Source organism: Corella eumyota, chromosome 1, assembly GCF_963082875.1.
Source record: "Corella eumyota chromosome 1, kaCorEumy4.1, whole genome shotgun sequence".
In the NCBI taxonomy this organism is placed as follows: domain Eukaryota; kingdom Metazoa; phylum Chordata; class Ascidiacea; order Phlebobranchia; family Corellidae; genus Corella; species Corella eumyota.
The window spans coordinates 6,315,811-6,330,119 of NC_137490.1; the positions used below are offsets into that span (position 1 = coordinate 6,315,811).

At 24.1% G+C, this 14,309-nt stretch overlaps 3 protein-coding genes across 3 annotated transcripts; all 3 read left to right on the forward strand.

The window, feature by feature from the left end:
- The first annotated feature begins 9,743 nt into the window (after positions 1 to 9,743).
- On the forward strand, positions 9,744 to 11,285 carry LOC145752606 (deoxyhypusine hydroxylase-like). The gene has a single exon (XM_082568913.1). The coding sequence runs from the start codon at positions 9,992 to 9,994 to the stop codon at positions 10,868 to 10,870; it is 879 nt and encodes a 292-aa protein (XP_082425039.1). The 5' UTR covers positions 9,744 to 9,991; the 3' UTR covers positions 10,871 to 11,285.
- Positions 11,286 to 11,293: 8 nt separating this feature from the next.
- Positions 11,294 to 12,321, forward strand: LOC145752617 (putative methyltransferase DDB_G0268948). Its single transcript, XM_082568923.1, has one exon. It carries the CDS (start codon positions 11,382 to 11,384, stop codon positions 12,207 to 12,209), a length of 828 nt encoding a protein of 275 aa, XP_082425049.1. The 5' UTR covers positions 11,294 to 11,381; the 3' UTR covers positions 12,210 to 12,321.
- A 1,028-nt stretch (positions 12,322 to 13,349) lies between these two features.
- LOC145749808 (uncharacterized) lies at positions 13,350 to 14,219 on the forward strand. The gene has a single exon (XM_082565709.1). It carries the CDS (start codon positions 13,377 to 13,379, stop codon positions 14,217 to 14,219), a length of 843 nt encoding a protein of 280 aa, XP_082421835.1. The 5' UTR covers positions 13,350 to 13,376.
- The last annotated feature ends 90 nt before the right edge of the window (positions 14,220 to 14,309 follow it).

Consider the following 14,309-nt stretch of genomic DNA (forward strand, 5'->3'; position numbering starts at 1 on the left):
TTATTTTGGGTTTAATTAGGTCACGTGATATTTTTGGCCAATGATATTGCATACAAATTTAAAAAAAAAAAATGAAAAATTTTAAATCGAAAAATAATTGTGGTGTTAGAACCGCACAGGTCCAATTACCGTGTTTACATAATATTTTTCAAAAATATCATTATTTATAAAAGTTATGACACTTTTATTAAAAATTTATGAAATCTTAAAATCTGAAATTTTATATTTAATTAGGCGCGCATTGGCCTAACTAACATTCAAGATAAAACATTTTGCAAAAATTTTGAGTAGAACAAAAGTTTGAGATAATTTTAATTTTGGGTTTATATAGGTCACGTGATATTTTTGGCCAATGATATTGCATACAAATTTTTTTAATAAAAAATAAAAAATTTTAAATCGAAAAATAATTGTGGTGTTAGAACCGCACAGGTCCAATTACCGTGTTTACAAAATATTTTTCGAAAATATTAATATTCATAAAAGTTATGAAACTTTTATTAAAAATTTATGAAATCTCAAAACCTAAAATTTTGTATTTTATTAGACGCGCATTGGCCAAACTAACATTCAAGATAAAACATTTCGCGAAAATTTTCAGTAAAACAAAAGTTTGAGGTAATTTTTATTTTGGGTTTAACTAGGTCACGTGATATTTTTGGCCAATGATATTGCATACAAATTTAAAAAAAAAATAAAAAATTTTAAATCGAAAAATAATTGTGGTGTTAGAACCGCACAGGTCCAATTACCGTGTTTACATAATATTTTTCAAAAATATTATTATTTATAAAAGTTATGACACTTTTATTAAAAATTTATGAAATCTCAAAATCTGAAATTTTATATTTAATTAGGCGCGCATTGGCCTAACTAACATTCAAGATAAAACATTTTGCAAAAATTTTGAGTAGAACAAAAGTTTGAGATAATTTTTATTTTGGGTTTAATTAGGTCACGTGATATTTTTGGCCAATGATATTGCATACAAATTATTTTAGTAAAAAATAAAAAATTTTAAATCAAAAAATAATTGTTGTTTTAGAACCGCATAGGTCCAATTACCGTGTTTACAAAATATTTTTCGAAAATATTAATATTCATAAAAGTTATGAAACTTTTATTAAAAATTTATGAAATCTCAAAACCTAAAATTTTGTATTTTATTAGACGCGCATTGGCCAAACTAACATTCAAGATAAAACATTTCGCGAAAATTTTCAGTAAAACAAAAGTTTGAGGTAATTTTTATTTTGGGTTTAACTAGGTCACGTGATATTTTTGGCTAATGATATTGCATACAAATTTAAAAATAAAAAATAAAAAATTTTAAATCGAAAAATAATTGTGGTGTTAGAACCGCACAGGTCCAATTACCGTGTTTACATAATATTTTTCAAAAATATTATTATTTATAAAAGTTATGACACTTTTATTAAAAATTTATGAAATCTTAAAATCTGAAATTTTATATTTAATTAGGCGCGCATTGGCCAAACTAACATTCAAGATAAAACATTTTGCAAAAATTTTGAGTAGAACAAAAGTTTGAGATCATTTTTATTTTGGGTTTATTTAGGTCACGTGATATTTTTGGCCAATGATATTGCATACAAATTTTTTTAATAAAAAATAAAAAATTTTAAATCGAAAAATAATTGTGGTGTTAGAACCGCACAGGTCCAATTACCGTGTTTACAAAATATTTTTCAAAAATATTAATATTCATAAAAGTTATGAAACTTTTATTAAAAATTTATGAAATCTTAAATCCTAAAATTTTGTATTTTATTAAACGCGCATTGGCCTAACTAACATTCAAGATAAAACATTTCGCGAAAATTTTCAGTAAAACAAAAGTTTGAGGTAATTTTTATTTTGGGTTTAATTAGGTCACGTGATATTTTTGGCCAATGATATTGCATACAAATTTTTTGAAAAAAAAATAAAAAATTTTAAATTGAAAAATAATTGTTGTGTTAGAACCGCACAGGTCCAATTACCGTGTTTACAAAATATTTTTCGAAAATATTAATATTCATAAAAGTTATGAAACTTTTATTAAAAATTTATGAAATCTTAAAACCTAAAATTTTGTATTTTGTTAGACGCGCATTGGCCTAACTAACATTCAAGATAAAACATTTCGCGAAAATTTTGAGTAAAACAAAAGTTTGAGGTAATTTTTATTTTGAGTTTAATTAGGTCAAAAGGTCGCGCGAACAATTCAATGTACGCGAAATAAAAAAATGTTTTTTTGTTCTTTTAATTATTTTCGAAAATATTTGTTTATTTTTAACATAAATTTTATAAATAAAAAAAGATATGCATAAACATTAACTAAAAATATTACAAACCTTTGATTTTTAATAAACAAACAAGCATTTATATATATATAATACAAACAAAAACTAATATTTAACCCAGTTTTAAGTTGGTGATATTAGGATATAAATTATAGTAAATTTTAAATTCTTAAAATTAATTTTTATTAAATAAACAAACATTTAAATATGATAAATAAACGAAAGTTATTTTTCTAATATGTTTTTTAATTACTTATATTATAAAATACATCATACCAAATTTTTAATGCTTAATGTCGAACTTTAATTTTTAATGAACAAATCAGCATTTAAATATAAAAAACAAACAAGAATTATTTTTTAATTTATTTTCGAATTATAAATATTATAAGATAAAACCGACCAAAATTTAAAAACCTAATAACAATCTTTAAATTTAAATAAACAAACACCTATTAATTAGTAATTAGTGACAAAAATTAAATTCGTTTTTGAGTTACTAATATCATGATATACAATTGACAAAAATTTAAAAAATTAATAACAACCTTTAAATTTTAATAAACAAACACCTATTATTAAGTAATTAGTGATAAAAATTAAAATTTTAATTTATTTTTGAGTTAGTAATATCATAATATACAATTGACCAAGATTTAAAAAATTAATAACAACCTTTAAATTTTAATAAATAAACACCTATTAATTAGTAATTAGTGATAATTAAATGTCGTAAATAGGAGGTTTGCGATTCGTTGGGATAATAACAAACATACTAAAAATTTAGAACTTTTAGTTTTAAAGAACAAAAGTTATCGTCTTTCAAAATTCTGACTAGAAAGAATAAAAACAATAATAACTAGATTTATTTGATAAATAAAATATGGTTCGAAATTATTTGATTATTTTTAACATAAATTTTTATAAATAAATAAAGATATGCATAAACATTAACTAGGAATATTACATACCTTTGATTTTTAATAAACAAACAAGCATTTATATATATTATACAAACAAAAACTAATATTTAACCCAGTTTTAAGTTGGTAATATTAGGATATAAATTATAGTCAATTTTAAATTCCTAAAATTGATTTTTGATTTTTATTAAATAAACAAGCATTTAAATATGATAAATAAACGAAAGTTATTTTTCAAATATGTTTTTCAACTACCTATATTATAAAATACATCATCCAAATTTTTTATGCTTAATATCGAACTTTAATTTTTAATGAACAAACCAGAATTTAAATATAACAAACAAACAAGAATTATTTTTTATTTCATTTTCGAATTATAAATATAATAAGATATAACCGACCAAAATTTAAAAACCTAATATCAATCTTTAAATTTAAATAAACAAACACCCATTAATTAGTAATTAGTGATGAAAATTTTAATTTTAATTCATTTTTGAGTTAGTAATATCATGATATACAATTGACCAAGATTTAAAAAGTTAATAACTACCCTTAAATTTTAATAAACAAACACCTATTAATTAGTAATTAGTGATAAAAATTAAAATTTTAATTCGTTTTTGAGTTACTAATATCATGATATACAATTGACCAAGATTTAAAAAATTAATAACAACCTTTAAATTTTAATAAATAAACACTTATTAATTAGTAATTAGTGATAATTAAATGTTGTAAATAGGAGAATGAAAACATAATCTGATAATAAACAACATACTAAAATTTCAGATTTTTAAATTCTAAAGAACTAAAGATATCTTCTTTCAAAATTGGGACTAGAAAGAATAAAAATAATAATAATAAAAATAATAATAATAACTAGATTTATTTGATAAATAAAATATGGTTCGAAATTATTTGATTATTTTTAACATAAAATTTTATAAATAAAAAATATATGCATAAACATTAACTAAGAATATTACATATCTTTGATTTTTAATTAACAAACCAGCATTTAATATAACAAACAAACAAGAATTATTTTTTAATTATCTTCAAATTTTAAATATAATAAGATATAACCGACCAAAATTTAAAAACCTAATATCAATCTTTAAATTTTAATAAACAAACACCCATTAATTAGTTATTAGTGATGACAATTTTAATTCATTTTTGAGTTAGTAATATCATGATATACAATTGACCAAGATTTAAAAAGTTAATACCAACCCTTAAATTTTAATAAACAAACACCTATTAATTAGTAATTAGTGATAAAAATTAAAATTTTAATTCGTTTTTGAGTTACTAATATCATGATATACAATTGACCAAAATTTAAAAAGTTAATAACAACCTTTAAATTATAATAAATAAACACCTATTAATTAGTAATAAGAGATAAAAATTAAAATTTTAATTTATTTTTGAGTTACCAATATCATGATATACAATTGACCAAGATTTAAAAAATTAATAACAACCTTTAAATTTTAATAAATAAACACTTATTAATTAGTAATTAGTGATAATTAAATGTTGTAAATAGGAGAATAAAAACATAATCTGATAATAAACAACATACTAAAATTTCAGATTTTTAAATTCTAAGGAACTAAAGATATCTTCTTTCAAAATTGGGACTAGAAAGAATAAAAATAATAATAATAAAAACTAAATTTATTTGATAAATAAAATATGGTTCGAAATCGTTTGATTCTTTTTTATAAATATAATTTATTTAGTAGGTTTATTAATTAAATTATAAATTTAAATATGAACTTTTTTATATTTAAACCTAATTTTAACAAACGAACACGCATTTATTGATATTGTAATAGAAAAGTAAACTAAATTTAAAAGCAAAATACCGATCTTAATTTTTTAGCAATCAAACGAATATTAAAATATAATAATAACAAAACAATTAAAAAAAAATATTTTACACATTTTTGACTTATACTTTAACATTTTACTTAAATTTTCAACCAATATTTTTTACTTTAATAGACAGCGAAAAGGACGATTTTTGACGGCGACCAGAACGCTATTAAATTATTCAAGCGTTAAACTCACACTGATTCGTTATTTTATAAAAAAACAAAAATAATGATTAAACGATATTTAGCTAGAGTTAAATCTTCATTTTAAATAGCAACATACAAAATAATAATAACAACAACATATTAAAATTTCAGAAAATTTAATCTTTAAATTTTAATAATGAAATATATTAATTAGTAATTAGTGACATTTAAATGCCGTAAATAGGAGGTTTGCGATTCGTTGGGATAATAACAAACATACTAAAAATTTAGAACTTTTACTTTTAAAGAACAAAAGTTATCGTCTTTCAAAATTCTGACTAGAAAGAATAAAAACAACTAGATTTATTTGATAAATAAAATATGGTTCGAAATCGTTTGATTCTTTTTTATAAATATAATTTATTTAGTAGGTTTATTAATTAAATGATAAATTTAAATATGAATTTTTTTATATTTAAACCTAATTTTAACAAACGAACACGCATTCATTGATATTGTAATAGAAAGGTGAATTAAATTTAAAAGCAAAATACCAATCTTAATTTTTTAGTAATCGAACAAGTATTAAAATATAATAATAACAAAACAATTAAAAAAAAAATTTTACGCATTTTTGACTTATACTTTAACATTTTACTTAAATTTTCAACCAATTTTTTTTACTTTAATAGACAGCGAAAAGGACGATTTTTGACGGCGACCAGAACGCTATTAAATTATTCAAGCGTTAAACGCACACTGATTCGTTATTAAAAGAAAAAACTTAAATAATGATTAAACGATATTTATTTAGAGTTAAATCTTCATTTTAAATAGCAACATACAAAATAATAATACCAACAACATATTAAAATTTCAGAAAATTTAATCTTTAAATTTTAATAATAAAATATATTAATTAGTAATTAGTGACATTTAAATGTCGTAATCAGGAGGTTTGCGACTCGTTGGGATAATAACAAACATACTAAAAATTTAGAACTTTTACTTTTAAAGAACAAAAGTTATCGTCTTTCAAAATTCGGTCAAATAAGAATAAAAACAATTATAACTAGATTTATTTGATAAATAAAATATGGTTCGAAATTGTTTGATTTTTTTTATAAATATAATTTATTTAGTAGGTTTATTAATTAAATTATAAATTTAAATATAAACTTTTGTATATTTAAACCTAATTTTAACAAGCGAACACGCACTTATTGATATTGTAATATAAAAGTAAACTAAATTTAAAAGCAAAATACCGATCTTAATTTTTTAGTAATCAAACAAGTATTAAAATATAATAATAACAAAACAATTAAAACAAAAATTTTACACATTTTTTACTTATATTTTAACATTTTACTTAAATTTTCAACCAATATTTTTTACTTTAATGGACAGCGAAAAGGACGATTTTTGACGGCGACCAGAACGCTATTAAATTATTCAAGCGTTAAACTCACACTGATTCATTATTTTATAAAAAACAAAAATAATGATTAAACGATATTTAGCTAGAGTTAAATCTTCATTTTAAATAGCAACATACAAAATAATAATACCAACAACATATTAAAATTTCAGCAAATTTAATCTTTAAATTTTAATAATAAAATATATTAATTAGTAATTAGTGATAATTAAATGTCGTTAATAGGAGGTTTGCGATTCGTTGGGATAATAACAAACATACTAAAAATTCAGAACTTTTAGTTTTAAAGAACAAAAGTTATCGTCTTTCAAAATTCGTCAAATAAGAATAAAAACAATAATAATAATAATAATAATAATAAATATAATGACAATAACAATATGTTTCGAAATCTAAGATTTCGAACCATAAATATAATTTATTTAGTAGGTTTATTAATTAAATGATAAATTTAAATATGAACTTTTTTATATTTAAACCTAATTTTAACAAACGAACACGCATTCATTGATATTGTAATATAAAAGTAAACTAAATTTAAAAGCAAAATACCGATCTTAATTTTTGGTAATCAAACGAGTATTAAAATATAATAATAACAAAACAATTAAAAATAAAATTTACACATTTTTTACTTATACTTTAACATTTTACTTAAATTTTCAACCAATATATTTTACTTTAATGAACAGCAAAAAGGACGATTTTTGACGGCGACCAGAACGCTATTAAATCATTCAAGCGTTAAACTCACACTGATTCGTTATTTAAAAAAAAAAAATAATTACACCTTAACTAAGAATATTACATATCTTTGATTTTTAATAAACAAACAAGCAATTAAATATATTATTTAAATAAAATTAATTTTTTAACCCAGTTTTATGTTGTTAATATCAAGATATACATTTTACTAAATTTTAAATTCCCAAAATTGATTTTTGATTTTTAATAAATAAACAAGCATTTGAATAAAATAAACAAACAAAAGATATTTTTTAAACATGTAATTTAATTACTAATATCATAAAATACATTATATTAAATTTTAAATGCTTAATATCAAACTTTAATTTTTAATAAACAAACAAGAATTTAAATATAATAAACAAACAAAAATTAAATTTTTAATCCATTTTCAAGTTATTAATATTATGATATATAACTGACCAAAATTTGAAAACTTAATAACGATCTCTAAATTTCAATAAACAAACACCTATTAATTACTAATTAGTAATACTTAAATTATCAAAATAGGAGGATTGAAACACAATAGGATAATAAACAACATACTAAAATTTTTAAAATTTATATACACAAAATCAAAAGTTATTCGATTTTAAAATTCGGATTAGTAAGAATAAAAATAAAAATAAAAATAATAATAAATATACGGACAATAACAATATGTTTCGAAATCTGAGATTTCGAACCATAATAATGACAATAACAATATGTTTCGAAATCTAAGATTTCGAACCATAATAATAATAATAATAAGTATAATGACAATAACAATATGTTTCGAAATCTAAGATTTCGAACCATAATAATAATAAGTATAATGACAATAACAATATGTTTCAAAATCAAAGATTTCGAACCATAATAATTAATACACTGACAATAACAATATGTTTCGAAATCTAAGATTTCGAACCATAATAACTAAAATTGATTTGGCATGTTAAGTAACTCATATAGGCTAATATTGTAACATATATTATTTGTTCACAGATTCGCAAGAATAGCTGGTAGCATTAGATGTGAACCTAATGCTAACTGAAAATAAAAAAATTTAAGAAAACTGTATTTAATTTTTTATTATTTTGACTTGTATATTTTTGTAATAAATATGTTAAATTTTTTGTATAATGTTTTTTATTCAGTGTTTGTGTATGTTAAAAAGCGTATTGTTTCAAACCTGTTTGGTGTTTACACCTTTTTTGTTAAGTTTTGTAAAGATTTTCAAACCACGTTTTAAATCAATGCTGTCTTCTTGTTTTTAAAAAAAAAATATATTTTAAATATTAATGCAATTGAAATAGTAGGTTAAAAATCCGCCATTTTGTTGTTTACGTTAAAGTTGTTATCTATTGCTAGTCACGTGTTTACACCTCAGCCATGTGTTTACACCTATTTCCGAGTTGTGTTAGGTTATGAAAGTTTTTATAACCTGGACTCTTATCTCTACCACGCGTTCTGTATCACCTGATCTACCGGTTTAACGTATTCGAAATGCATTGCATGTGAGTATTCGTGATGCGAGTTTGTGGACGGTTGAATGTATCTCTTTCTCATTAATAAACCATAAAGTGTTAGTACGATTTATTACACAAAAGACATACAGATAAATCAATACAGTAACATAGCCTACATTATGTATTAACGATAAATAAAAATAGAACCATTATTAATAATGTTCATCTACGTTTATCCGAATAAATTAAAGTTGTAAAATTTCAAGATTAAAAAAGTTAACCATTTTTTTAACTACTGGCCACCCCCACTTCTTCCTCTCCTTCAGGGGCGCTCGGGGCATACATATAAGTATACACTAAGCTTTAAAAGGGAAAATAGTTTAAGAAAGGTAAAGTAAAGGAATACGTCACATATGTCAAGAAAAGTTAATTTAGGTTGACCAGTTCAGGAATGTGTTTGCGTGCAACCACACAAGCATGTTCGATTGGCACGACTTAAGCCTGGACAACAACCTTTTTTTGGGCACTCGAGCATTGCTAATGACGCCATTAAGAACCTTACAATATAAATTTTATGCTAGAATAATATCCAAATTATCTTACTTAAAATTGAATAACGATAAAAATATATATATATTATTGTTTAGTGCAGTTAGCTTTTTGACTCTTTAACTATACAAGATTTAGTTTTGCGACTCGTTTATTTTCCTTTCTAGCATTTTTGTTTTTTCATTTTGAATTTACCATTTTCTTTTTTACACGTGTAGCCGATAAGCAAACGTAAACAAGCTGAAGTCAAAATGGAATATAGTGATGTACTAATTTTTCATTATTTAATACACTAGGCTGCTAGGTATTATTTTATTGTTCAAGAAGTTAGTTAAAGCAATGTTTTTGTTGTTCAGAAGTCAAACTACCTGGTTATACGTTATCGTGTCGTAATTAATTAGATATTAAGCCTAAATTAAAATGTTTTTTTTAGATATCGTTGGCTGTTTAAATTAATTGTAAAATATATATTATTCAAAATCCCCCATCTCATATATATACAATTTATATTTTGTGTATTGATAATAGTATGGAGGCAAATATTAAAGAAAATGGTAACATATTAAATAATATAAACGCATCATTAAGTGACCGATTTCGTGCTCTTTTCACACTTAGAAACATTGGTGGAGCTGATTCTATCAAAGAAATATGTAGATGTTTTCTAGACAAATCTGAATTGCTAAATCATGAACTTGCTTATTGTCTTGGACAAATGCAAGATAAGAGAGCAGTGCCAAAATTAACTTCTCTTTTAGATGACACAAGTGTTTCTACGATAGTTAGACATGAGGCTGGCGAAGCTTTAGCAGCAATTGGATGCATTGAAAGTTTACCTACTTTACAGAAATACGTAAACGATCCTGTTAAAGAGGTTGCAGAGACATGTGAGCTGGCCGTGGCCAAGTTTCAAACCACTGAAATTCACAGAGAAATAACTTGTCCTTTTATGTCTGTTGACCCTGCACCTGCCTGCCAATGCACTGACATCCCAACATTGAAAAAAACAATAACAGACATATCGTTACCAATGTATGAACGGTACAGAGCAATATTTTCATTAAGAAACATCCACACCAATGAATCTGCTTTAGCTCTGGGTCAGGGACTACAATGCAAGGATAGTGCTTTATTTCGACACGAAATCTCGTATGTATTAGGACAAATGCAACTGGCCGCTGCGGTACCCGACCTAATAAAAAGCTTGGAGAACAAAAAAGAACATTCAATGGTTAGACATGAAAGTGCCGAAGCTCTGGGATCCATCGCAAGCAAAGAGTGTTTGGATGTGTTGATTAAATACCAATCTGACTCTGATGTTATTGTGCGAGAGAGCTGTGAGGTTGCATTAGATATGTACAAACATGAGACTAGTAATGAATTTCAATATTCTGTAACTGCTTCATAGGCGTATTGTATTATTGTTTATCATGATAATAAATTTTATTTGAATTAATTATCTGTTCTTCTAATTGGCTATATGTTTTAGTGAGTTATATTATATATGATAAATTGTAAAATGACCGAATACTGCCTTATGGTTGTGCTTACAAAAAAACATTTTTTTTAGTGTTAAAAATAAAGATATTTATACTCTAATTTTTAAAATTAAATTGTTATATTACAAAAGAATCTAAAAAAAAATATTACTTGCATAATAATTAAACTTTCAATGTTTTCTTGTAAATCAGATTAATATCTAGGTTTTCTTTCTGTAATGTAAAATAATTTAGTTGTTTTAAACTCCAAAAATCATTTCTGCTTGGTTAGTCAAGTGCACGATTCACATATGAAACTATTTATAGCAAACCATGATTAGTCAAATAAAAACAATGACACGACTTCCTTTTAAACCCTAAACAGAGAAAAATGAAAATTGGCAGGAAATAAAATTATAAATAATAAAGAGATATTTTAAAATGAACCGATATTATGAAAAAAAAGAGATTGTGAAAGATTATGTTAAATACAGGCCTGATTACAATTTAAAAGTTGCTGAAATTATTACAGATTTTGTTAAAAAAGAACAGCATCTTAACTATTCTAATGACGAACTTGGTTTCATGGTTGATGTTGGATGTGGCGGGGGTCAATCAACAACAATGTTTGCTCCGTACTTTAACAAAATACTGGCTATTGACCCAAGCCAAAATCAAATTAAATGTGCTATTCAAAACAATATCTGTAAAAACATAACATTTAAAGGGGGTTTAGCTGAAAATTTACCAATTTTAAAGAACAGTGTTGACCTAATTGTGTCAGGGGAGGCAGCACAATGGTTTGACTTCCCACTGTTTTTAAAAGAAGCTGATCGTGTCCTAAAGCCTCAAGGTTGCTTGGCTTTATTTGGGTATTGGACACCAATAGTGACACCACTTTTTGGAAATCACAATGGTAAAGTTTGTCATAAAGTTTCTAAATTACTAGAGGACTATCTTTTGGCAGGGGCAAAATTAACAAACCGGTTTGCAAATGCCCTTTTAGTACAGGGTAAATTTGAAACCTTTTATCAAGCGATACCATATAAAACGAAGACAAGAAATCAAGTTGTACAAAAAACTTTGTTCAATTTTAATCAGTTAATTGGTTATATGCGATCTATGGATTGTTTTGATTCTAAGCCCGAGGTTGTTGCTCAATTAGCTGAAGATATACGACTGTTTTGGAAGGTTGAGGATAAAAATGCAGAGGAAATTACATTGGAGTTCCAACAAGAAATTTTTATAATTCTTGCTTCTAAAAACTAAATATAAAATTTTTTTGCCAAATTTAACAAAAATTGCAGTGCATTTATTATTTTTTTGTGCAGAAATATAAAAAGTTTATTTAAATTTTTATATTTTAAATAAACAAATTGTGGGTTAAAATTTTTTTTTAGGGATTACTTAATCACCTTCTTTATTTAAAAAAAATATCACTAGTTTTAAAAATTGTTAAGTTTTAAAACAAATTAAAAGAAGATTTAAAAATTAAGAAATTGAATTTCAGATTATAAAGCTCATCCTAGGTTATTTATTTTTTTTAAATTGGAGATATAAATTAAATCAACTTAAAAGGCAATAAAACTAAAATAAAAAAGGCATACCTTTATTCATAACTTTTATTAAAACTATGATATGATTTTAAACTAAAGTTAATCAGGTTTAAATTTGTTCGAACATCAACCTAAATAATGCTATTATATGAAAGTCAATCATTTTTAAATTAAAATAATTTAAAAATTATATAAAAATTCTAAACAATATGTGCAAAATTGTGTTTATACAATAATATTTTTCTCTAGATTAAGATTATTCAAATTTAAAATAATTTTTACAACATATGTATTAATTTTGGAAAAAAGGGAAAAAATAAAGATAAAAACAAAAATTTTCTTGAACTTGTTATTAAATTTAAATAGTAGGGCAGGGTCACACATTTTGGTTTCATATTAATGTGCGTGTTGTTATTAAATTATAATTTAAATTTTTTTACTTTTAGTGATGTAGTTGGTCTGCAGTTTTTTTAAAGTTTTGATGTGCCTTTTATCTTAAAATGTTTCTTGGCCTAACAAAATTACAGATGTGCTCACTAGCCTTATATTTAATGGTCTGATTGACATTTAAACATTCTCTAAAGTTATGCTTGAATTACAGTTGATTTTAAAAGAAATGAGATAAAAAAGAAATAAGACAGGAAAGGCAAAACATCTGGGCCCCACACTATAACAATAAATGTTAAATTAACCATAAATATAATTGAGGTTCTGTTGTCCCACTAAAAAAACATAGTAGGAAAAATGGCATACCAATCAAACAACAGCTTTAACACAGATAAAATCAAAAAAAAACATTTCCTGTTTGTGAAACATACTGAGAAAAGAAAAGGAAATGGGTCTACAAAACATCTTATTTTTAATGTTCGGTATGTAGTTCATGATTTGTAAGATGCACCGACATTACGAAACAAAGCAAATTGTAAAAGACTATGTTAAATATCGACCTGAGTATAGCACGAAAGTTGCTGTGCAAGCTATAGATTATGTAAGAAAACATAAGCCAAACATTTTTTCTAAAAATGACAAACTTGGGTTTATGGTAGATGTTGGATGTGGTGGAGGTCAATCAACTACAATGTTTGCTCCTTATTTTGACAGAGTTCTAGCTTTTGACCCCAGTTTAAATCAAATTAAATTTGCAATTGAAAACAACAAATTTAAAAACATACAATTTGAAGAAGGCTTCGCTGAAAAAATTCCAGTCCCAGACAAAAGTGTGGATGTAATTGGGTCAGGTGCAGCAATTCACTGGTTTGACTTCCCAGAATTTTTAAAGGAAGTAGACCGAGTTCTTAAGCCAAAGGGTTGCATGGTACTGTTTGGTTATTGGACACCGATAGTCACACCACTGTTTGGCAAACAAAAAGGAATCTTTTGTCAAAAAATCACAAAGTTGTTGGAAGACTATTTGTTAGAAGCTTCAAAAATAGCAAATCGACATCAGAATATTCTACATGTGCAAGAGGGTTATAAAACCTTTTATCAAGCAATTCCTTACAAAATCAAGGAGAAAAAAATAGTTGTACAAAAAACCTTGTATGATTTAAATCAGCTGATTGGGTACATGCGATCTATGGATTGTTTTGATTATAAGCCTGAGGTTGTTGATCAATTAGCAGAAGAAATAAGAATCTTCTGGAAAGTTGAAGATAAGAAAGCAGAAGAAATCACATTGGAGTTTAAGCAAGAAATCTTCTTATTACTTGCTACCAAAGAATAAGCTACATACTTCTTGCCAATAGTGCCACTTTGATATTACCTCATATTAAGCATATGTTCTTATATTAAACAAAAATTTCAAAACTTTTAT

Excerpts from the sequence above, each read along its gene's own strand:
- LOC145749808 (XM_082565709.1), top strand. The coding sequence starts at position 13,377 with ATGATTTGTAAGATGCACCGACATTACGAAACAAAGCAAATTGTAAAA.
- LOC145752617 (XM_082568923.1), top strand. The coding sequence starts at position 11,382 with ATGAACCGATATTATGAAAAAAAAGAGATTGTGAAAGATTATGTTAAA.
- LOC145752606 (XM_082568913.1), top strand. The coding sequence starts at position 9,992 with ATGGAGGCAAATATTAAAGAAAATGGTAACATATTAAATAATATAAAC.